The sequence below is a fragment of the Ictidomys tridecemlineatus genome, chromosome 1 (genome assembly GCF_052094955.1).
Source record: "Ictidomys tridecemlineatus isolate mIctTri1 chromosome 1, mIctTri1.hap1, whole genome shotgun sequence".
In the NCBI taxonomy this organism is placed as follows: domain Eukaryota; kingdom Metazoa; phylum Chordata; class Mammalia; order Rodentia; family Sciuridae; genus Ictidomys; species Ictidomys tridecemlineatus.
In genome coordinates, this window is record NC_135477.1 from 159,529,311 (window position 1) to 159,553,484 (window position 24,174).

General features: G+C 46.9%; 1 protein-coding gene across 2 annotated transcripts in view; it reads left to right on the forward strand.

Annotated features, from left to right (window-relative positions):
- Positions 1-24,174, forward strand: part of Fstl4 (follistatin like 4) — a 401,709-nt gene that overhangs the window by 347,955 nt on the left and 29,580 nt on the right. For both annotated transcript variants that reach the window (XM_078050656.1, XM_078050657.1), the window contains exons 8-10: positions 11,207-11,327; positions 22,656-22,817; positions 23,210-23,344. In XM_078050656.1, the coding sequence (XP_077906782.1) occupies positions 11,207-11,327; positions 22,656-22,817; positions 23,210-23,344 (418 nt within the window). The remainder of the gene's footprint in view (positions 1-11,206; positions 11,328-22,655; positions 22,818-23,209; positions 23,345-24,174) is intronic.

Here is a 24,174-nt window from a genome sequence, read left to right on the forward strand (position 1 = left end):
GTCATTTGTATGAGACATCTTGATTGGCAACAAAATATTAATCACTTTTTCACTACTCCCTTAATGAGACGCTTTCATGGGCAACAAAATATTAATTTGTCTTGTCTTATCTGTTAAGAATTCTGGTAATGAATTCAGTCACAGAGCTATTACAGAATGCCATCCTAATGACACATGTAATTAAACTTTTCTGACTTGCAAACATCAAAGATGCCTTGAGCATCAGAATAATATTTGATCAGAAAGTAAATGGACCCCCTCTAGCCCAAAGCAAGTAAGAGCACTCTGCTCACATTCTGCAGTGAGCCACATTGGTGTCAGAAGCACTTAGGAGTCACCTGATCCTGTGCATGCCTGTCCAGATGGTGAAGACAGGGAGACATTCTTTGGACTGATTCACTTACTAAAGGCTGCAGGACCACAGAACAAAAACACTGTCCCCAGCCTCCAGTGGAACCAGACTTCCATGAATCCCTGTTCTGAGAGTGGTAAAAGGGGGCTGTTTTAGCTGGGGCCTCAGAACATGAAAGGTCTAAGTGTCACATAAAGAGTCGTGGTTGCCAGACCCAATGGCTCATGCCTGTAATCCCAGAGGCTTGGGAGGCCAAGTCAGGAGGATCACAAGTTCAAGGACAGCCTGGGCAACTTAGCAAAACCCTGTCTCAAAATTTGAAAAATCAAACGAGTTGGGTGGGGGCGGGTAACTTAATGGTAAACCACCAAAAAAAAAAAAAGTGGGGGAAGGGTCTTTGTTGTTTGCCTGTGGCCAAAGGGAGTCCCAGATTCTTGATCAGAAAATGACATGGTCAAATGTGGGGGCTACAAGTGTACCAAACTTCTTCCAGCAGAAGATTAAATACTGCCTCCAAGAAGGATTCTAAATAATGTGGGACCCAGATCTGAGGGGAGCCCTGCTCTTGGGTCATCCTTTTCTAACTTCCCCCAAGGCACCCAGGAGTGGAACAGTGCCCAGGGTTCCCACAGCTCCTGCTGAAGTTCCCCTCCAGGTAGTCAAGGCTCAGGTCACAGCATCTTTGCCTTCTTAAGATTGTGGGAAGTTCAGCCTGGATCTGGTGTGCTTTGCCAGAATGCCCGAGCCACCGTGTTACATACTGGCCAGCTTGCAGGAGAGAAACCAAAACCAGCACACAGCCTTAGGGACTCACAGAACAAAGCTCCAAAAGACGGGTGCTCCCAGCAGAGGTAGCGGCCCAGGCCAGCGAGCTGCAGCCTCTCACAATGGCTCTCAGGATTATGACACTTCCTTCTGTTTGCTTGATGAGAAATCAATAGTTTCTGCTCACGTGGCTCGTTTCCCAGAGCTGACAAAGTGCAGTCTATAATTGTTTACTTCCTAGCCAACTGTTGGCTTCTTTATTGAAGTAGCTGGACATGTTTCCACTTGCTTGTGCCCCCTGCCACACCTCGGTCCTCAGGAATCAAGGCCGCTGCCCCCCCTCTCCCCAGGACCTAAGCCAGAATGACCAGCAGCAGCACCCCGAGCTCTGCTTATCCTGAGCTTAGGCCAGGCTGCCCTCCAGGAATGTGTCTGACAAAGCAAGAGGCCTCAGTCCCCAATCCCAGTCATGGAGCCCCCACAAGCCCTCTGTCTGTGGGCACCAGAAGCCAGTGGCCCTGTTGCATTGGCCTGCAGGCCCTTCTCTGCTCAAATGTCACAGCCCTATGTCAGGGAGAGACATATACTACCAATGACAGGCCCGTGACAGGGAGCTTATCCTCAGGGAGAATTCTCTGGACACACCTATCTTGGGAAGTTGGAAGCTGCCTCCTATTTATTGTAGGTATCCAATCCGAAATGGGACCTGCATTGTACTTTCCCAACCCTGAGTTCCACAGATCTGTAGTAAGGAAGGCCCTGTGGGCCCTGTGGGACATCCCAAGTGTGCATCTCACTTTCTCACCTGGACCAGAGAGCAGAACAATACCTCACTCTTCCCCTACCTGCCTCATCTTCTGCAAGCTCAGAGTCAGGTTTTGAGGCTTCTCCTCCTACCCGGTCCCAGAGTGCCAGGTTCTGCTCTGGTCAGTTCCCAGCATCACTTCATCCCTGACCACAAATCCACAAGGCACGCAGGGTTAAGAAACTCAGAAGAGTGGATGAGTTGGCCCAGAAGTCTGTAGCCAGCCTCCTCACCCCACAGGCGCTATCTGGATTCCTTGCTCAAGGCCAGCAACACCTAGCGCCCAGACTTACCATGTCTTTACACTGAGGCTGCCTCCGCCTGCTTCCTGCAAAAGTACTGCAGTGCCCAGGCCCATGCCACATGCATCCTCTCAGATGTGGGGTGTGTGGCATTGGGCTCTGGCCTTTGGTCCCACTAAGCAGCACACCTTAAGACCAACACGTGGAATTGTTTGGCCAAGATATTCTCAGGGAGAGGAAACATTTTTCTATAGTATTCTTTATTTAGGGAGGGGAAAAAAGACCTACCACACACTCAGAATATTTCAAATAACTTGAAAGAGCCACTCTGTTTTGCGTGTGCGTGCGTGTGCGTGCGTGTGCGCGCACGCGCGCGTGTGTGTGTGTGTGTGTGTGTGTGTGTGTGTTTCCTTCACTGAATCTCGTTGTTTGGGGCTTTCAAACATCAGCAGGCAGAGCACAGTGATAAAAGCAGAAGCACAAAGCCCATTAAGAGAAAGTATCTGTGGCATTGTTTGAAGGGTGTGTTAAAAGGTTCACTTTTCCCCATGCCTAAATGGTGTAAGAGGGAGAACAAATGATTCTAAGGAAACATATGCTTTCCGCAAGTGCTTCTTTGGAAGTGAGTTATTAAAAAGACCAAAAGAAAATGATTTAGGAGCTCATGACTCATTTAATTTTTATTGTCTTTATATGAACCAGTCATGAATCCATTGTAAAAAGATGAGAGGCGTTTGATTAGCATTGGAGAGCTGTTTGCAACTCGATAGACGGTGGTTGTAGGTTCTGCATTAAAATTGTCTCATTAAACGCCTGGGTACATTTTGTTTTAAAATCTTAGAAAACACTATGCTTGGAGCTCTTACAGGCCATGACCACTTCTCTCCACTTGTTTTGAAGACCTGGTTGCATCTAAACCTCCATTCTTTCTGAGCTTCAGATGAGTTCAAACCAATAGGAGTGTTGTTCATTGTGATCCAGGGGACGGGATCCCAGGTCTGGGGTATACAGGCCTGTGGAACATGGAGGAACAAGTCTGCCCCAGGAGACCTCCTCTGGCTTTTGCTTTCTGGATGGCTTCCTCAAGGTCATCTCTTTCCATCTTAGTGCTACCTTCAGGACCTGTGTTCAGTGATGACTTCTGGCCCTATGTGTAAGGTGCAGGTCCCTCTGGAAGGTTCTGACTCAGATTTTAGACCCTGAATGCACAACCTGAGCCTCTCTGTCTCCCTCCAGAAGCCCAGCCAGTGGAGGAGGCTGATCAGCATCTATCTTACTCTTCAGAATTGGAGCCTACCTCTCCAAGGGTCCCCTTTTCCTACTAAGGAAAAGAGCCTGCAGCCCCTGAGCCATGCCGAGCACATCCCCTGCCCAGGCCTCCTTCCTTGCCTCCCGTGCTGCAATCGTCATCCTTATGCAGCCTCTTTGCACATTTGCCTAAGTGGATCCTTGGCCAAAGAGAAGTTCTTTGAAGTGGCACATTTTCAGAGTTGACAGAGAGTACCAAATATCCCCCAAAAAAGGTTGTACCAATTTATACCCCTTCTAGCAGTGTAGAAGATTTTAAACAACAGGTCAGGAGAAAATTCCTGATTGAAAGGCTTCTTGGTCCCTCAAATAAGCCATAAAAGGAAATTCAATCAAAACCTCACTGAAATGTTTCAGAGGCAGTCAAGAGTTGGCTGTCAGTCATGTGTGTGGTCCAGGTCAGATTCGAGAGCTGGTACCCTCATAAGCCCTTCTGGCCTGAGAATTCCTGATCCAGGCTTCCCTGGGAGGAGGGATGCAGATGGAAGCAACAGGTTCAAGGGGGTCCAGAACTTGAATTGACGGCTGCCATGCAGCCTGGTGGCCTGACACTAGGCCATTGGCCAAGAATCCAAAAGCTATACAGGAATTCAAGCCTGCGCTTCATCAGAGGGTCCCAATTGCCACTACCTATACCTCATGACACTCTGGAGTCCTAACCAGACAAGTGGTCTCTGATCTCTGATCTCTGAGACTGAACGAGGTGAGTGCCCAAAACAACATCTTGCTATAAGCCTTCAATTGCAAGGGTCTGGGCACCTGTGTGCACCTGGATGCACAGGGATGTCCCTACATGTGGAATTTCGGCACCCAAAATTGGAGAGTTTCCATTGACCTCTCAATGTCAATGACTTGCTAGAAGGACCCATAGAAGTAACTCACTGAAACTTGTTATCTTCACTGTTAACCGTTTTATTATGGGGAAAGAAAACAGATTAAAATCAGTCAAGGGAAGAAGCCAATTGGATGGAGTCCAGGAGGGTCCCTAATATGGACCCTCCATTGTCTTTTCCCAGTGAAACTGTGGGGCATGTTACTTTCCCAGCATCAGTGTGTGACCAGATCTTGGGGAGCTCAAGCAGGCCTTAGCGTCCAGAGTTGTTTTGTGCTCTTGTGTTGTTGTTGTGTTGTGTTGTTGTTTTCTAGAGCTTCATCACACTCTACTGACATGGCCTAACTTTAGAAATCTGCAGGATTGATTTTCTATGGCTTTGAAGTTCCCAAGCAAAGACTCCCATGAGACAGGACATTCCAATGGTTTAGAGCACACCGCCCAGTAGCTGAGGGCAAAGGCCAGCCATGCCTTTAAATATCATTAATTCTTTGCTGTCCTTGCTCTCAAGAGTGTGCTCCAGAGGCAGCACATTCGGTTAACACACCACCATTCAGTCAGCAAATGATAACCAAGCTCCAGTTATGTGGCATGAAACTTGCTGGAGACAACACAGTGACACACAGAGATGAGGTGCTCACAATCATGGGGAGAGCCTGACAACCTAGACCAGCAGTCACCAAGTCAGCCAGGGACACACATGCCCTTAAGTCCTGGAGAAGACTGAAGCTGTCACACAGGGTCTTCTCACATGTCTCTGACCCCCTACTCCTGGGTCTGAGCCTGGAATGAACAGGAAAGGTCCACACTGAGTTGCTCACACTGCCCACAGTTACTTTCCCCTGGGGGTCCAGATGGCTACCTAGGGAATCACTGCAGGTTTCAAAGACTTTTTTTTTTAATGTATGTTGAAGAGTGAACCCAGGAATGTTTAACCATGGAGCCACATCCTCAGCCCTTTTTATTTTTTTATTTTGAGACAGGATCTCACTAAGTTTCTTAAGGCCTTGCTAAATTGCTGAGACTGACCTCAAACTTGTGATCCTCCTGCCTCAGCCTCCTGAGTCACTGGGATTACAGGCATATGCCATCATACCTCGCATTTTCTTTTTTTCTTTTCTTTTTTTTCTTTTTAAGAGGACTTTGAGCAGGAGAACTCGGTCTACAGGTCCTTGCAGAGTAGCAAGTGTGTCCTCTGAAGGAATGGAAGGAAATGGGCTGCATAGGAACCCTGACATCAGTCAGGTGATCAGCTATAGTGAGCCAGGTGGTTAGCATGTGTGGGTACTCACATGTGCGCATGCTCATGTTAACTGTATGTGTCCATGTGAATGGATGTGTGTGTGCCCACTGATTCGTGCATGTGGTCCCAGGTTGGTCTGGATCGTGGCTACACATGCTCAGGTCAATGCAGGTGTCTCTGAGTACTGGCACTGTGGAGGTGCTACTTATCACTCAGTATGGGGGTCCACAGTGTTCAGCTACTTGTGCAGATAAGATGCCCAAGTGCATGACATTCTAGGGATCAGAATCAAGCCAGTTCAGGAAAGAGGCCCCCTTCACTTCCTCCACCCAAAAGGTATCCAGGGGTGCTCCTGGAAAGAGCAGAGTTGGAAAAGCTCTGAAGAAATATCTCTCTTAGTTGAGTTTTAACTCGTGACATTGACAATATTGTTCACTTAAATTGTAACATCTCTCTGGAGTCCTTGTGTTTAACAATGAGTCACTAAATATTCAGCATTGCTGGCTCATTTTCATATTATTTATACCTAACTCTCATGTGTCACCATGACAGCGTCCCCTAGCTCATCTCTGCTTAACTATTGTTTAATACTTAAGTCTCACTTAATTACTTTCTTTAATAGTGGCAGATACTAAGAAAATAACTTTTGAAAAGACGAAAGCCATATCTTTAAGTAAAATTGTCTCCTTCCAAAAAAAATAGATGTGCATCAATACAAAGAATGGTCTAATCTGGCATCTGTTTATTTCTGGAAGTAACCCTGATTTGCTAATACATTTCTATGTGTCAGAGGAAAAAAAAGTTATCCATAAAAAGACAATTACAGCGATGCAATCAAGCATTGATAGTAACATTCAGACACATCTCAAAGAACATTTGGAAGAGGAAGAATTGCAGGTTTAGTTTTATGTAGCTTCTTATAAATCAATTTTTAAAGTAATTCTCTCACCTCCAATGAAGTAAATTTGATTTCTGTAGCCAGTATTCATATCCAGAAAACAATAAGCACTTTGTTCTATAATTACTTGATGCCTATGGTTTTAGCCCAGAGACATTATTTTATTTATTACAGAGTGAGGTTCTCCCCAGAGTCTACACCACGGGCTGGTAATACATTCGGTGCTCACAGAAGAGCCATAAGGCAGCCAGCAGCTCCTTATGTCCTCACAGAGCCAACACCCGACCCTCAGCACCTGGCTGATTACCCAAGAGGCAGGCCTCCACTCCAGAGGAATGGGGACTTGTGCCAGAGAAACAGATGGAGGCCAGGTGCAGTGGCGCATGTCTATTATCTCAGCTGTTTGGGAAGCTGAGGCAGGAGGATTGCAAGTTCAAAGCCAGCTTGGGTAACTTAGCAAGACCTTTTCTCAAATAGAAAGTGGGGGGAGATGTAGATCAGTGCTAGAGTGCTTGCCTAGCATGGGCAAAGGCCCTGGGTTCCATCACCAGTATGACAAAAATAAAAAAGAAGAAAAGCAGAAGTTAAGGGACTCCATTAGAGATGCAGCAAGTCATCAGTGAGGTCTGGGCACTGTGCAAGAGCTTCCCGTCTCTCTCTACTGCTCTGAGCAGAGCCTTCTCTTCAGTTCATCCCAGCTGCCCTGGCCTGAGGAAGGCAGAAAAACCATGAGTCCCTCTAAGAGCTGCAGGCTGGAGAAGCAGACAGGGCAGGGAGGTGAGGACAAGACCTGAGACCAGTCCTCTGCTTTCCCAACAGCGCCCTGGTTTTGATCCTACATTACTGGGCCATATTTAGATGGATGGGAAGGTAAGAGGTGGGCACCTGGGTTGTCAAAGCAAAGAGCCAGAGCCAGACACAGTCTCTGCAGAAAGCCTAGTTGAGCGCCCTACTATCCGTTCAACAACCATTTGTTGAGGACCCACTGTGCGCCAGAGGACACAGCAGTGAGCACGGAGCCCAAGACTCCCTCTTCCCCCACGGGGCTGGGTTCTAGTAGGGGAGGCAGATGGTGAATGAGATAAACACAGAGCACTGAATGCTGAGTGGCAGTGGGTGACAGGAAGAAAAATGAAGCAGCAAGGGAGATGGGGATGTTGGGGGAGAGGCCAGGTAAAGGTTAAGCACACTGGAAGGAAAGGGAGACAGACAGACAGCCATCAGGGAGGAGAGGGCAGGAAGTGGAAAGTTCCTGAGGGGAGCACATTCTGGCACTCTAGAGCAATGGCTAGGGGAGAGTGGCCAGAGAGGGGCTGGGCAGGTCCTCACTGGCTGTGAACTGAGCCAGGATCTGGACAAGGAAGTCCACAATCTTGTATTATTTGCTTGGAAAGGAACTTTCTGGTGCTGTCCAGGAAGGAGACTCTCAGGGTGCTGGCAGTAGGCAGTGGAGGTAATCAGAGAAATAGACTCAGAAAAATAATTAAAATAAAATAATCCAAAATTTAAAAATATATAAATACATGTTTATAAATAAATGTATATGTACACATACACACAGGATTGAACCTAGGAGTGCTTTAATACTGCCCTACATCCCTAGTCCCTTTTTTATATATACCTTTATTTTATTTACTTATTTTTATGTGGTGCTGAGGATCGAACCCAGGGCCTCCCACATGCTAGGCAAGCACTGTACCGCTGAGCTACAACCCCAGCCCCCTAGTCATTTTTATTATTTATTTTGAGACCGGGTCTTGCTAAGTTGCCACAGCTGGCCTCAAACTTGTTATCCTCCTGCCTCAGCCTCCTGAGTCACTGGGATTACTGGTGTGCACCACCACACCCAGCTCAAAATGTCTTTTCAAGGGGAGCCCTGCTAAATCACCTCAGGGGAATGGGTTTTTATTTTGTCTTCTGCCTTTGGGTAATCCCTGGGGATTAACCAAGGCCATGTACAGCCATCCCTCAGTATCCACAGGGGATTGATTACCCAGAGAATTTCAAAACCTCTGAATGCTTGAGTCCTTTGTATAAAATGGCATAGTATTTGCATATACACACATCTTCCCACATACTTTAAATCAGCTCTAGATGACTTATACTACCTGGCACAATGTAAATGGTGTATAAATGGCTGTTATACTGTACTCTTTAGGGAATATGGACATGAAAAAAAAAAAGCTGCACAGACATCATTTTCTTCTGAATATTTTCCATCCATCCATGGTTGGTGGAATCTGCAGACAAGGACCCAATGAAGATGGAGAGTCAACTCTATGTCAAGTTCTGGCTCATATTAACCTCTTAAAGGCTATATGTTGGTGCTAATGGGTTATCATTCTCAGGGTGTCTCAGGGGGCACCAGCCTTGGAGCCACCACCTCACCCAGGCTACTTCCGAGGAATCTGTGGTCCATGTGACCAGCAACTCCAACAAGGTGGCAGGGGCTGCCAGAGCCTGAAGTTGGCTTCAGGACCCCTCACAGGAAGAGGGCCCATGGGTGTGGAGACTCGGGAAGGCAGTGTAGAGAGGGAATGCCAACAGCCTGCACCAGACTCCCTGCCAACAGCTCTGGTTCTGCCCTTAGGAGAGAGTCTTCCCTGGGTCATCCATGTGGGGCACTGAGTTTCCAAGCCACTCACCGCTTCTCCAGGGTGGAGGTTGTCCCTGGCCTCCCGGCCCTTTGTCAAGATGCCAGCCATCCACTGCTGAGGCTTCAAGAAAAGTACATTTTCCTAGAGACTTACTGAGATTTTGACACAGGAAACAGCTTAGACTAGAAATATGTCGTCCCAGCATTGACTAGCCATTAACTTTTCATAAGCAACTCAGGTATGAAGCCTTTATGGCTCTGTTATGACACAGGACAAATCAGCTATCTGCTGTTTTATTTTATTATTGAGGCTTCCACAGAATGCTGGGAATGGGGCTCTTTTCAGCAAAGTGATGTTTCACAGCCCACTGGCAGGGTTCCGGCAGAGCCCTCTCCAACACTGTTCGCCACCAGGAGAAGGGAGTCGCAGGGGGTTGGCTTTCTTTGTCCCCAATGCTGAAAGGAGGTTGTGTGTGTCCACTATTGACCGTCCCACCTCCCCACTGGCATGCACCTCTCTTTTGCCTGCAACTCTTACTTGTGCTAAAACTTCTTTAAATGAACTTGTGATGGTTGTGCTGGGCCCTCCAGGGTGTGAGCAACGGAAAACGTCATCCTTTCAGGGGGCAGAAGTGTACGTATTAATGAAAGCCGCCCAGCGCTGCTCACGCATGACCCTTGTGCACAGAAGCCAATGGTCTTCTTCTTTTCTGCCACCAAAATGTATCTGTGAAAGAAGGGAGCTCTGAAAGGACAAGGGGAACAGCAGTAGAGATGGTTTGGTGTTTGCTCCAGGGGTCAAGAGGAGTTTTGCATCTTCTGTTAGTAATGAGAGGAAAAATAACATTCCCTGTGTATGTCGTGCTTCTCACATGAGGAAATACACGCACATGCCTTCTCTTGCTGGGGAATATGTGTTGTCCACACTTACAGGTGAAGAAACCAAAGCCCCAGAGGCACTAGGGGACATTTGTTCAATGGCACATCCAAACCAAACCCTGCGTCTCCTGAGTCCAGGCACTGGGTTTCCCCATCTCTCCCCATGTCCAGCACTATTCGGCCCTTTCTCTCACCCATGAGCTTTCTCCGTCTATCAGCTCCAAGCACCACGTCATCTGAGGTGTTTGGTAGCTAACCAAAGCCGATAAGGGACCTTCATGGAATGCTAGGCAGTTCCAATGCTGACATGTCTGCCATTGGCACTGGAAGGGGATAGCACTGTGCTCAGTTCTGCAAGAGAGAACGCAGCTGAGTGAGGAAGGACTTGGGGCCAGCCCAGTCCTCTTCTGGGGACTTTATCACAGCCACAGACCTCCTGACCATCCCTCCCCTGTGCACTGGCTCAATAAGATCCCAACCCTCAAGGCTGCAGAGACCACTGGGCCAAGGCTCACTGGGCCACTTCTTAGGGGGTCATCAGTCCTTCTGGATCTCTTTTATGCCCCTGCCTTGATTTGTGTCTGTCTACTCCCCACCCCCACAGCTCTGACTCCCTTCCCTTGAGCTACTCAGATACCTGCAGGCTGCCTGAAATCATTTGGGGATCCAAGCAGGATCTAAATCAGTTGTAAACAAACTATAGCCAGTGAACCAAATCTGGCCCGTCACCTTTAAATAAAATGTCATTGAACACAGCACCCTCATTAATTCATGAATTGTTTCGGCACTTTAATGCTATTGTGGCAGAGTTGAGTAGCTGACAAATCTTAAGACCCACGAAGCTGAAAATAGTCACTATCTGGCCCCTTAGGAAAGTTTGCCCACACCTCCTCTACACGGGGCTTTCATCCAGAATTACAGTCTCTTAGCAGGTGGGCGAGACCACTGTAAAAACAAGGGGGCAAGAGGAGAGGGGCACCTGAGCCTAATTGATGGAAGTTGGAGGAAATGTGCTGAGGAAGTGGTCCTGCCCACCTCACAGAGAAGGTGCCAGGTGAGCACAGTGGAAAATGGACGTGCAAGGTCTAAGCCAGGAACATGCAAGAGAGGTAGCGTCCCCCGCTCAGGACAGCACAGCCCTCAGCTCTGCTGAGGAAGGGGTCAGGCAGAAAGGAACTCTCTCCTAGAGGCAGGAGTTCTGTTTTCCTAGAAAATTAAGAGAAACCAGCAGTCCCCCAGCCTTCTCAATAGAGAGGCCAATCTCATTGTCATCTTTGCCCATGCAGGACTTCGGAGAGGATGACTCCCTGTACATCACCAAGGTGACCACCATCCACATGGGCAATTACACCTGCCACGCCCTGGGCCACGAGCAGCTGTTCCAGACCCACGTCCTGCAGGTGAATGGTTAGTAAATGGCTCCATGCATGTTGTCCCCTCAAAGCATCCCTAAAACGCTTTCCAGGGCAACCTGTCGCCCCCCCCCCTTATGTATTCTGTTATCTGAAAGAAATATCTAACTCTGAAATATCCCATCTCTCTTATAACTAGGAGGGATGGTGAAGAAAATTAGTCTCCAGCCAAGGTCCCCTCGGATGAAATGCATCCAAGTGCCAGGGTAGAGGATGCCATTCAGGCAAGTCACCCTGGGCTCCTGAGGCCCCTGCAAGGCCACCGTAGAGTGTGGTGTGTCCTGTGGGCAACATGATGCAAGTGAGCAGCTGTGGTCTCTAGATCCCACAGACCAGAAGCTCTTATCTACTGCTGCTCTCCCAGGGGGCATGGAACTGAACCCCTTGTACAATTAGGAGGAATTATTTCCTCCAACAGAGACTTTCAAAAGGCTCAATGGGCCTCCCCTTAGGCTAAAACCAGGACAGAACCAGAACATGTTTGGAAGGTTTTCCTAAGTTTCTCAGGCCCTTGTGTTGCCAGCACTTCTGGAAGCTGAGAATTAACTCCCTCCTGATCATTCTGCCACCGAGTACACCAGTCAGTGTTTTCCAAGCAATTGTCTGGATAGTTCCTGTGCTAAGCACTGCATGTAGATCCTCCCAGTTGATATGTTTTTAACCCACATTATGGATGAGTTGCTAAGAAAAGTCTTTCACCTGAGGTCACACAACTGGTAGGAAAGCAACTCGGTGGAGTCAGCACCCAGCGCTGACCTCCACTTTGCATGCTGGCCACTCCAGCCATCAAAACAAACAGGCCATCTGATCAGCAGAATAGCCCCACCCAGCCAAACCCAGCAGGGCGCCCTTCTGTCACCTGGAAGGCCTGAGCAGGAGGTTCTTATGTCAGGGAATAGCGTGGAAGCGTCACACCAGCCCCTGGGGACTTTGTGCCAGCTGGTGTTCAGGACTTACCCTCCCAGGATAAAGTGAGCAAGATGTCAGAAATATCCCATCACCAGGTTCACCTTCACTGACCTCTAGGATCCAGGATGACAAGTCATTTAAGGACAACTGGATGCACTCAGTTTGCCTCTGCATTTGCTATACAGGATGTTTTAGGGACTTTCATATCCATTCATGTCCCAGCCATATTGTATTAATATTTCCCTTGAGTTTGGACATACTGAATCCATGCTTATTGGCTTGTGATCAAGTGTCTAGGTTTCACCAGAAATAACCCAACTTGTTTTTTAACACAAGTTACAACACCCACTGGATGAGCCAACCCATGCTGGGACACAGAGCTAGTCTACCATGCAGCAGGGACTGGTCCAGGGACACAGCTTGTGTTCTACTGTGTGAAGGAAGCTTCACTGTTTGACACTGGCAGGTGGCAACCAGAGGCTGATGATGCTCTGAATGTTTGGTTGCAAAACAGTTCTTGAGGGTTGACTGCAGGTCTCTCAGGTCCTCAGAAAAACCTAGGAAAGTCAAATCAACAGATACCCAAGCCCTTGCATCCAGCCCCTCCCCAGCCTGCTCCCACTTCACAAGAACCAGAGGACCCAAGGAGAGGGCTGGAACCTCAGGCTCCCTCTATTTCCTCCAAAACAAATCTGAAGAGGGCAGGGAGTCACCTGGCCCAGGAACCAGAGTAACTCACAGGTGAGAGCCTATAGATATCTCTGACTCGGCTCCTAGAGGAAACTCTAGAGTCTTAAATTCCTTGATAAATCAAGTGGCAAGTTCCTAGTGCTGGGCAGGCTCTTTTACCCCAAGTCCCCTTGGAATTCTGAGGCTGAGTTCATTATGTGGATGGAGCCAGTTCCTCACCTTTAGTGCTGAGTCAGGAAGAAGGACTCCAAGGGCCATGAGCATTTCTGGGCTTAAACACTAGCTCTGCCCACCAGGCCTGGGAAGGAGACTGCTTAGCTGGCACAGAAGAGTTCCCTTTGAATCTTCCCCACCACCCCCTCCTCACCAGCCCAGCCACTGCCTAGTCTCAGCTCCGGCAGCCGCTTTCAGCCCTGGAAATCTAAACAAAGAGCAGAACCTTCCAATTGAAATACAGAAAAAAGGCCACTTGAGATCCATTCCCTATTTGCTAAGAGATTTAAGGCTTCCTTCCCAGCCAAAGGGCTGTCAATAGAGTGGGAAGAAGCACCCTGGGGCCTCTGTACTTTGTGATCAGTTTTCTACCTCATTAAATCGGCTCACTGTGCAGGGCCCCATGGAGGCTGGGCTAAGCCATTAGGGTGACTCTAGCTCTAGAAGTCAAGAGGGCTCTGTGGGCTTCTGATTCCCAAGCACTTGGGGTGACATTTGAATACAGTTCTCAACTCCTAGAAAGTACCACCCATCCCAAAGTAGGCCTATTGTTGCCTTTCAAGGGTTATGACCTGCTGGCCCTGGAAAAGGACGGGATGTTTTCAAAATATTCCAGAAGTTAAACTTGCTGTGTCAGACTTGGAATAAAGCTGTTATCTGTGAAGGAAGGTATTGTTTAAAATTAGATATTCTGAAAGACACTGCAATAGTGAATAACACTTGCTGAATACCCACGATGTGCCACCTCTGTTTAATAAATGAAGACACTGGAGCTCAGAAAGACTGGGTGGTTTGCCTTGACTCTACCCACATTAATAACTGTAGAGCAGATCTTCACTCCCAGGCCCAAACTCAATGTCCACCTGCTGGGACAGCGTGTTTGCTGTTGGGGAATCCCCAGTGTGGGATGCAGGGTGGGCAATCCACAGGTCTTTGTTGAGTTGCTGTGGGCTGAACACTCTCAGGTAACAGAGGACAGGAACCCTGCATCCTTTATCTCTGTGCCTAACACAGAGCTTATTAGGCCTGATCAGAAACAGCGGCCTGGTGAGGATCTGAAGAAAGGGCAGCGTCAATGGGGCCCAGGCCCCACCCTCAGCAGGACTGAGGTTGCTGGACCACACGATTTGATGTCATCCAGCAGATCAATGTGCAGATTCCTGGTGCTGTTCAGGATCCCCGGAGGGAGGCGCAGGGAGGGGCTGGTCACTGCAGGAGAGTCTCAGAGGCAGTGGACATGAGAGTTTTGCAGGCTGCTGCTTAGTGCCAAAGCCTTCAGGCAGGGGGAGCTGGAGGGCCGAGAAGTCACCCTGCCTTGCTAAGGAGTCTAGTGAGGAGGGAGTTAGAAGTCAGTGACATTCGTCTGTGTGATTTGTTCCTTCCCAATTGTGAATTGAAGACATAAAAGATGGCCCTGACCCACTGAGGTCAAATTCAAGTCCAGTCTTCTCAACTCTGCTTATGGGATCCAATTTGGTCTCCTCTTGGCCTGGCTGATCAGCTGTGGCTTGCTGAGCCGAGGGACAGCTCTGAACCTAGTCAGGGAGCAGCGTTCTGTGTCTCCATTCCTCCAACTACACTGTCCTCAGTGGGAGGGAAGATGGGAATGGAGAATGAGGAAGGGAACAGAGGGAGCCCGTTGTGTGCTCTCTGAAGTTCTCAGAAAACTGAGTGACCAGAGATGTGTCAGGGTGCTCACATGTGGCCTGTGGACCCAAGAGACAAGGACACCACCACCTGGGAGCAGGACTCAGCTGTTCCCCTCTAGGCCAGAACAGACCTGAGCTGGCAACTCCTGACACAGGTTGAAGACATGAACTCTGAGTCAGAGAGTTCTGGGTTCAAGACCCAGTGCTGGTCTGAAAATTTCTGGATATATAGTTTTAGGTAAGAAAATAAACATACCTGTAAATGGGAAAAACAATATTACCTACTGCCTTCCAGATATAAGGAGATATATAACTGTGTATAAAATGTTTGGGAAATGCCTGGCTTGGAATATAGTACCAAGTCCAAGGTAAAGCAGACATGTTTGGATTTATCTCAAGCCATATTTAACTATGATTGGTTGATACAGATGATCAAAGCTTGTTACCCTCACAGAGCTTCCAACCCATTATACAGATTGGCAATCTTCCCCTAGGTCTTGATTTTCCTAACTGGGAATAAAATATAGGTTGCCTCTTCCTGGGCTGCCCCACTCCCTGGCTCTTGGTGGGAAGAGTGGGACTCTATACACAGGCTAGGATACTTCTGGGATCACTCCTTCCATGACTCTGGAATGACCCAGTTGCCCAAAGGGAACCCTTCTAGAAATTCTACCTCTTCTCTCAAATTATTTATTATTTATTTGTATAACCCGTAGCCAAGGCCTCCCAGAGATGAGGCCCAAACACTGACATGATTTATAACTTCATACAAACCTCCCGCATTGCTTTCATAGGAAGGAGCAAGAACCTCAGACATAAATGATTAATCCATTAAATTAAAAATACCCTCGACCTCCCCACAGTTCAAACAAGCCATGATTCATTTCCAAAACACCCTAATAATCTCCAAATCTGTTTATTACTCCAGCTTGGTGCTTTTGCGACTATACCTCTTCCTTATGGACATATTTGTGCCGCCTTTTACCTTGGCAGTGATAGATGTTTCCCAAAGAAAATGGGCCTTTGTGTTATGTATTCAAATGTCTTCACTTGAAGATTTTTGCAAATTTAAAAGAAAATGAATGTGTCTGCTCAGAATATATTAATTTTAAATTATTTCTAGTGTGCAGATTAACAGGAGAGGAAGAGGGAGAATCAGGACCACTGAAAAACAGTTGTGCCCTTGCCATGTTACTGACAAGAAGCTGTGGTCTTCCTCTTGCTCTGACAGGGCCCCTGAAACTTCAGAGACCACGAACAGTTGCCTCCCTGCCCAGGGTTCTCCTCAGGCCCTCCTTGGCCTGGCCAGAGGCTGACTCCAGAGCTCTGGCACCGTAGGAGCTACAGCTTCTGACCACAATGAACAGGGCTGGGCAGGTGCAGGCCAGGAGCTCACTCCGAGCCTGGGCTCTTCCTCCCCAGCCACAGCACAGAGATACCTCATCACCTAGCAGAGGACAGGTGGGTCCTATAGTTGAACACTCACCCAACTGAGCACTGACTTTTTTTTTAATTCCTCATGCCAGTGTTTTCCTCAGTGAGTGATCAGTTCAAGGCAAGTCGGCTTCCTGGTAAAGCTGCTCAGTGTGGGGGCTTTGCCTTCCATGTCACAGCCCCCTTTGTGCAGGACATTGAGCTGGAAAGACCCAGAGACTCTCTGGTCCTGTTGCAGCCCAGGTACCTATGACTCTTCAGTGGGCTCCTTCCCACTGCTGCTAGCCTGGCTTGCACTATCCTTCTCCTCCATATCAGCCACTGAGGAAAAATAGGTGGGGAGGCTGGACCCACTGGCTCATGGAGGGACAGCAGCAGCTTCCTGTCCCCAGGGACACAAACTCCTGCAGGTAGCTCACAGCCACACACCCTGCCCTCAAACACATACATGAACACACATGCACTGTGGTCTGGTCCTGCTGCCCGCCTCTAGCCTCATCTTGGCCATGCCGCCCCTCTCACCAAGCTCCAGTTCCAGAAACTTCTCTTTCCCCGACACACCTGTCCTCTTGACTGCCTACTCCAAACTCGGCTGCAATTGCTCTTCCCCCTCTTTGCTGCCAACGCCACATCATTCTTCAGTATTTAACATCACTTCACTCAACAGATATTCACTGGGCTGCTTCTATATGTCACATGCCCGCAAAGCACTGGAAACACAGCTGTGAACACAAAAACCCCACCCTGGTGGAGCCCGTCAAAGGGTAAAAAGTGCTGAGGAGGAAATATTTTTTAATAGAAGAGGAATAAGATTAAATGAAAGGTAGACATTTTATAATGTAGAGTGGCAAGGGAAGGTCTTGCTGAGAAGGTGACATGGTTTGTACAGGTGATGAGGAGATCAAAGATGAATCCCCAATTTTCTGGTCTGAGCAACAGGAAGAGAGAGAGAGAGAGAGAGAGAGAGAGAGAGAGAGAGAGAGAGAGAGAGAGAGAGAGAGAGAGAGAGAGGGAGAGGCTGTTTCCTGATAGGAGAGGGGGAGCTGATTTGGGGGAGATGAGGAGCCCCTTGGGACATAACAAAGGTGCAGTGCTACTGCAGAGACACTCTTGAGGTGTTGTGCAGTTGGGTACCTAAGTTTGGGTTTAAGGCAGATGTCTCAGCTGGAGATACAAATTTCTGATGCACATGGTTTATGAAGTCAAGTAGACACAGATCACCAGAAGAGTGAATTGCAGATAGTTCTTGGTCAATGGACAAATATTTAGAGCCTGAGCGATGAGAAAAGGCCAGAAAAACAGACTAAGAAGGAAAAACCAGAAAGTGGTAGGAAACTAAGAGCGTGGCATTCCGAAGCCAAGTGAAGATGACATTTCAAGAAAAGTGCTCAGCTCTCTCCATTGCAAAGGGGAAAATCCCCAAGGAGTGAGAGAGGTGTTGGAACCACGTTCAGGAAGCAGCCAGGAGGCAGAGAGGGCTGATCACCGGACATTCTCCAGGAGAAAGGGAGTAGAATGGTCTGGAAGTGGCAACCAGAGCCACCGAGGCCACTCCCAGTCCAGTGATAAGAAGAAAAACCCAGAAGGCTGCAGAAGCAGCATCCTCAGGAAAAATGGTTTCCATGGAAGCAAGCAGGTTGAAATCACTTTCAGAGATTTTGCTAATGGCAGAACTTGAGTTTCAGATGGCACAACGGAGGTTTTGGGGGAGGCCTAGGCTTCCTGTGAAGACTGGCATGATCTGGGATAAAGGGCATGAGAAGAAAAGCCCTGATGACTCCCAGTTAGAGAGTTGGGACCCCAGTAGGGAGGAAGAGGGCATTGGAGGTGGAGCAGGCAGAGGTCTGGGGTCTCCTCCTTAGCCTTTCTATGGAGGAATTGTCTTATCCTCTGGATGTCTTCGACTCAAGGAGACCTCAAGACCAGAAGAGGGTGTCTTACTCTAACCCCTGCCAGTGGAGACCCAGGTGTCTTACCTTTGGTCATGTATTTTTACATGAATGGTTCATTCCTCAAACCCTGAAGGAAACCAATCAAGTTTCCCTTTGTTCCAGAACATTCCCACACACTAATTCAAAATTTGCCCTGAATTGGTCTGAAGAGCTTCCAAAGCAGACTCAGAGTATCACCCAGAACCTGTTAGGGAGATGCAAATTCTCCAGCCCCATCCCAGACCAATGGGCTCAGACACTGGGAGGTAGTCCTAGTGCATTTCATGGGTCTACAGATTTCTATCAAAGGTCAAGGCAGAGGCCAAGGCCAATCTTCAATGCTGGTGTTCATATCACTAAGGACACCAGGGCCATTCCTTGAGTTTCCTTTCCCTGGATAAACCCTCCACAATAAAAAGACAGGCTCCCAGTCATCAGGAAGTTAAGTCTTTCCTGTGTGGGATGCACAGAGTGGCACCTGCTCTCTATTCTGATGAGTTTTCTGGGACTACCATCCCTGTGGTCCCAAATTGCCTTTGGGGAGTGATCTTCACGCTTGCAGTTAATTCTTCAGACTTCCTCAGTCTCCATGAGGCCAGAGACTGAGGCTCTTATTCACTGCTGTCTGTGTCATGCCTGACACTTGTGTGGCATTTCATAAACATTGTCTGCACAATACCGAATAGACAGAGCTTTGTAAAACTCATTCAACATCACTAACGTGGTGCCAGAATCTGGGATGAGAACCCTCTCATCCTCCATTTGGTATTGTAATACTTTGTAATAATTCATTAGGAAGGCAATAATCATCATGATCATTTTTCAAATTTTCCTCCACTGTACTTGCACATTTTTTTCTTTTAGATAAATTCAAAATAGTTTTGTCAAGCCCTGATCAATTGGTTTTCATTAGAATTAGATTAAATGTATAGCTTCATTTATCATTTTTTACTTCTTAACAATTTAGAAAGTTTTCCTATCCAAGAACATCTCTTCCAATTACTGAAGAATTTTTAAGTGAAGTTTTATAGTTTTCTTCATGTAGGTTTACACTTTTTTTTTTTTTTTTTGGTACTAGGGATTGCATCTAGGGGTACTTAACCACTAAGCCACATCCCCTGCCATTTTTTTATATTTTATTTTGAGACAGGGTCTTGCTAAGTTGCTGAGGCTGGCTTTGAACTTGCAATCCTCATGCCTCAGTCTCTTGAGCCACTGGGATTACAGGCATATGCCACCACACCCAGCAGTTCCTGCTGTTTTACTGCCTGGCCATTGCTGATATATAAATAAGCTACTAATTTTGTATGTTTTGGTACTGACCCCTTTATGTATTCACTTCTTAATCCTTACCACTTTTTTGTTTGTTACTTGGAGGATATCCACATAAAAATACCATTTTTCTGCACCTTTTTAATATTTGTGTCTCTTATTGCTGCCTTCCATTGAAACATCCAGCATAACATCAGAGTCTAATATTACCTCCTTTTTCTTTTTCCTGACTTAATGTTTTACCATTTTGCAAAGAATGGTGCTGCTGCTTATTTTTATAGAGATGTTCTTCATGTAGGAAGAAAATAGCATTTTGTTTCTATTTTACTGAAGGTTTTTTCCCCCAAGAAATGCATTTTGAATTTTTTTCTCCCAAAGGCCCTTTCAGTACCTAGCAAGAGAATCAAATGGTTTTTCTTTTTGAATGCCTTTGACTTTTGATCTGATCAATTATAATTTTCTTACTAGTTAGCCATCAAAATTTATCACACTTGGATACAGAATGTTCTTTTAGTACAATGCTAGATTTGAGCTGACTATGTGCTTGGGATTGTATTGTATGTAGTCCCAAGTAAGTATGTAGCCACCTGTTTTTGTTTGGTGGGAGGTTTTTTATTTTTTATTTGTTTGTCTTGGGTTTTGTTTGTTTGGTCTTTGCCAGGTTTGGGTTGTCCAGGTTATACTTGCTTTGTGATGGAATTTGGAATGTCTTCCCTATTCTATACTCCAGGAATTATCTAATTCTTAAGTATACAAAGCAATCTGATCTAAAACTAGTCAGAGTGCCTTTTGGGTTAGTAGCACTTTAAAATTTTTTTTAATCTCTACATAAAGCAATGTTGATGCTTTAAAGTTTCCTTTTAAATAATCCATTTCATTGAGATTTTCACATTTATTACCCATAATTGAGTGCAGTATTCTCACATCTTTTAATCCCCTCTGTTCTTTCTCTATTTTTTTTTTCATTGATCAAACTTGCCAGAACTTTGGCTATTTTATTGGCTCTTACAAAGAGTCAGCCCTTAGATTTATTTATCAATTACTTTTTCTTGGCTTTCTAATTGATTCATTCATTTCTGCTCCTATCTCTATTGACTCTTCTACTTTCTTTAGATTTCTACCAGGGTTGCCAGGAAGGCTTGTACAAATAGATGGTGACCTACCATGAGCCCAGGCTGTTAGAGCCCTTATCCGGGTCACCCCTGCTCTAGAACTCTGGTTGCTCTAGCACCTTCTCCAGCTGCCTGCCAGCTCAGGGTTCCTAGATTCTACCTCTGAGATCTTGAATTACCACCTCCTGACCACAATTCTCTCTACTCAACTTGAACCCAGTTCCTCCCTCTGCCCGGTGTAAGCTGTGGGGAAGTTTCTTTCTTTCCTCTTTGAACCAATGGGGCCAAACACTTCTATGTTCTATGCCGTCCTCAGCCATGCCTCAGCTAGACCCCATTTACCTCCTCCATCCCCAGTGGCCTGATCTAGGACAAAACCCTTCTGTTGCACCCTGGACCTCTTCCCTAAAACCTCTAACAAAGACAAGCTGTTCAGAGGACTCAGATTTTATTGTTCTCGGGCCCCTGCAGTTTGGCCTAATCTCCTGTGAGTTCATGTTATTGAAACGTCTCTAGGCCATTTGAGGGTAAGGTCTTATGATCTGCCAGTTGTCCACTTAGATTTCACCTCTGCCCCCTAACTTTGCCCCAGTCATCCAAAGAAAGACTTGAAACACACTGCGTTGATCACATGAATAGCAGGATCCTGAGGAGTTTCAACAGGAGTTGCCAAGTTCACTTCTCACAAGGAACAAGGGAGCTTCTCTCCTGTCCCCTGCCTACCTGAGCATGGATCATCAGAATTCTGCCACCTTGCTCAGGTTCCAGGATCAAGCCATCACCTCCTCCTACATAAGCATCAATTTTGCCTTCACTCTGGTCCCAAGAAGAATCTTTTTCCTCAAGTACTGGGATACCTTCTCTTATTAGAAAATGAAAGCTTCCAGATAACTCTAGGGAAATATTGTTGTCTACTTCAGGAAGAATCTACCTCCCTCCTTTTCAAAGCATAGGTGATACATTTTAGTTGAGCTTAATATCCAAGTATTTTATGTAGATCACAAATCCTTTTTGAAACCAGATATAGTGCCAGGTGCCTATAATCCAACTACTCCAGAGGCTGAGGCTGAGGCAGAAGGATCACAAACTTGAGGCCAGCCTCAGCAACTTAGCAAGGCCCTAAGCAACTTGGCAAGACCCTGTCTCAAAGTAAAATTTAAAAGAAAGGACTGGGGATGTAGCCCAGTGGTAAAGTGGTTGCCCAGCTTACATAGATCCTGAGTTCAATCCCTGGTAGCATAAAAACAGGAATTGGGGGGAGGAAAAGAGGAAGTCCTTTTAAGAAGTATGTAGAGTAAAATATATGGATGACTATAAGTCTTCAATTCTACTGAAAATGATACTGATTCGATTTCCTGGGTCCAGAGCTAGGGTTGGGGGAAGGATCCTCCAGACAATCTCTGCTTCCCCCAGGTCCCATCCCACGGTCAGCCTGTGTAAAAAGGCCAGTGTACTATGGAAGGTGCCAGAGACTTGCCCACTCATGCTCATCTGGCCAGTGAGCCAGGTCACACTCCCAGCCCCAAACTTGACTTCCAGAACCCATGGCTGAATCACTCCATAGGCAAAGAGGGCACACCTGGCCTTTTACCCAGGTTCCAGGGAAGAGATAAAATTAAAATGACACTCTGGCAAAATCAATGAATTTCCTCAGAGCAGTGATGTAATTAGCAGCTCTGCCAGTCAGTGCCCATAAGTGCTGGGTGGAGCATTTCCTGCAAGAAATTAAGCCCCTGTCCAATAGCTTTCCGATAATAGAAATAATATATTTGAATTTTATTCATTCAGAAATAAAATCCATTGGCTCTTGCTCTTTACGTGTAGCAGCTGAATGGCATTAAATATTTGGATGTCTTTCTAATCATATTTAGAATAATGTTGAAAGCCATGAATTTACTGGGTACAATGCTGGTCATATTTACTGTTGCAATTCACTTTATAGTCCTTTTTATCAGACTTTGGGGTTGCCAAAGAGGATCACTGTAAGCTGGCAAAGAAGAGTGCTCCAGAGTTCCCTCTGAGGTTTACCCCCTGGAGGAGGATCTCAGGGTTGGGCCATGGGCCTGGAGTCAGCTGAGGACCTTCTCTTACCAATGCTGATTTTCACCCACAGTGCCACCTGTCATCCGTGTCTATCCAGAGACCCAGGCACAGGAGCCTGGGGTGGCTGCCAGCCTGAGATGCCACGCTGAGGGCATTCCCATGCCCAAAATCACTTGGCTGAAAAATGGCATGGATGTCTCAGCCCAGATGTCTAAACAGCTCTCACTTTTAGGTAAGAACTTCCCATGCTTCTGTGGCTATTCCCATCCAGTTCAAGCTGGTTCTCACCCCAGGAATGAAAATGAGAGGCTAGATTCATTTCTAAGTCTGACATGTTAGGAGGGAACAGACATCTCCTCAGATTTCCTTGTCCATGCACAGGTCTTGGGGACTTTCTGAGAGAAATGATGAGAAGCCATCAGGTGCCAGTTTGCCTTCAGTGAGTTTCAGTTGTACCAACCCTTCCTGGATGCATTATCCAGGATGTTGGCTGCCCTAGCCCTGCCCAGGGGCTGAGTTTTCTACTGCAACACTCTCAACAGTCCCAAGAAGGGAATGGGGAGGAAGGGAGGGAGGGTGTCCAGCAGAGCAGGCCACCCTGATCACTGATCATTTTTCCTGCAGCCAATGGGAGTGAGCTCCATATCGGCAGTGTTCGGTATGAAGACACAGGTGCATACACCTGCATTGCCAAAAATGAGGTGGGCGTGGATGAAGATATCTCCTCACTCTTCATTGAGGACTCAGCAAGGAAGACCTGTGAGTCCACTTTTGCCTTTATGCTCCTCACGGAGTTGGTTGGGGGCTGTCAAGTGGCAAGAGAGGGGACCAACAGACCAGGGCCACAGCTGCCAATCATGAGCTCTTGAAGGCTAGAGTAAACTTATATCCTGTATGCACAAAATTGGGCTCAGAGGACACCCAGATGTCAGACCTTTCCTGACAACCTAGACAGCTCTGGAAACATAGCAGAAGTCTATGAATAGCAGACAGAGCCCAGGACCACAAGACAATTTCAATATCCCAGCCCCAGTTCTGTTTCCCACTTGTCTGATCAGAATCTCTGCCCCTCATTCACAAAATCTTTCATACCATGCGAGATATCCCCATCCCACAGCAGCCCAGAAACTGGCCAGTGCACACAATAATACCATCTGCAGTTTCACCTCCTATGGCCTGAAAATACTATATTGAAAATCCCAGAAATGAACAATTCATAAGTCTTAAATAACCTTTATTGCAGTATATTGTTATAATCTATTTTATCATTATTGTTGATCTCTTACCATGCCTAATTTATAAATTCAACCTTATCATAGGAATGTATAAAAGAAAAAATATAGTGTATAGAGTGTTTGGAACTATCCACGGTTTCAGGCATCTACTGGGGGCCTTGAAACATATTTCCCACAGATAAGGGGAAACTGCTGAACATGCAAATCATTAGGCCTTAACCATGGTGGCCTTAACTCCAGGGATCATCATTCACCCATTGTACTTAGTATGCTCTCCATGATAGCCACTGCACCCCAGGGAGAATTGCAGGTAAGAATTCATGAACACGAGTGTTGGTTGGTCAGACTCCAAGC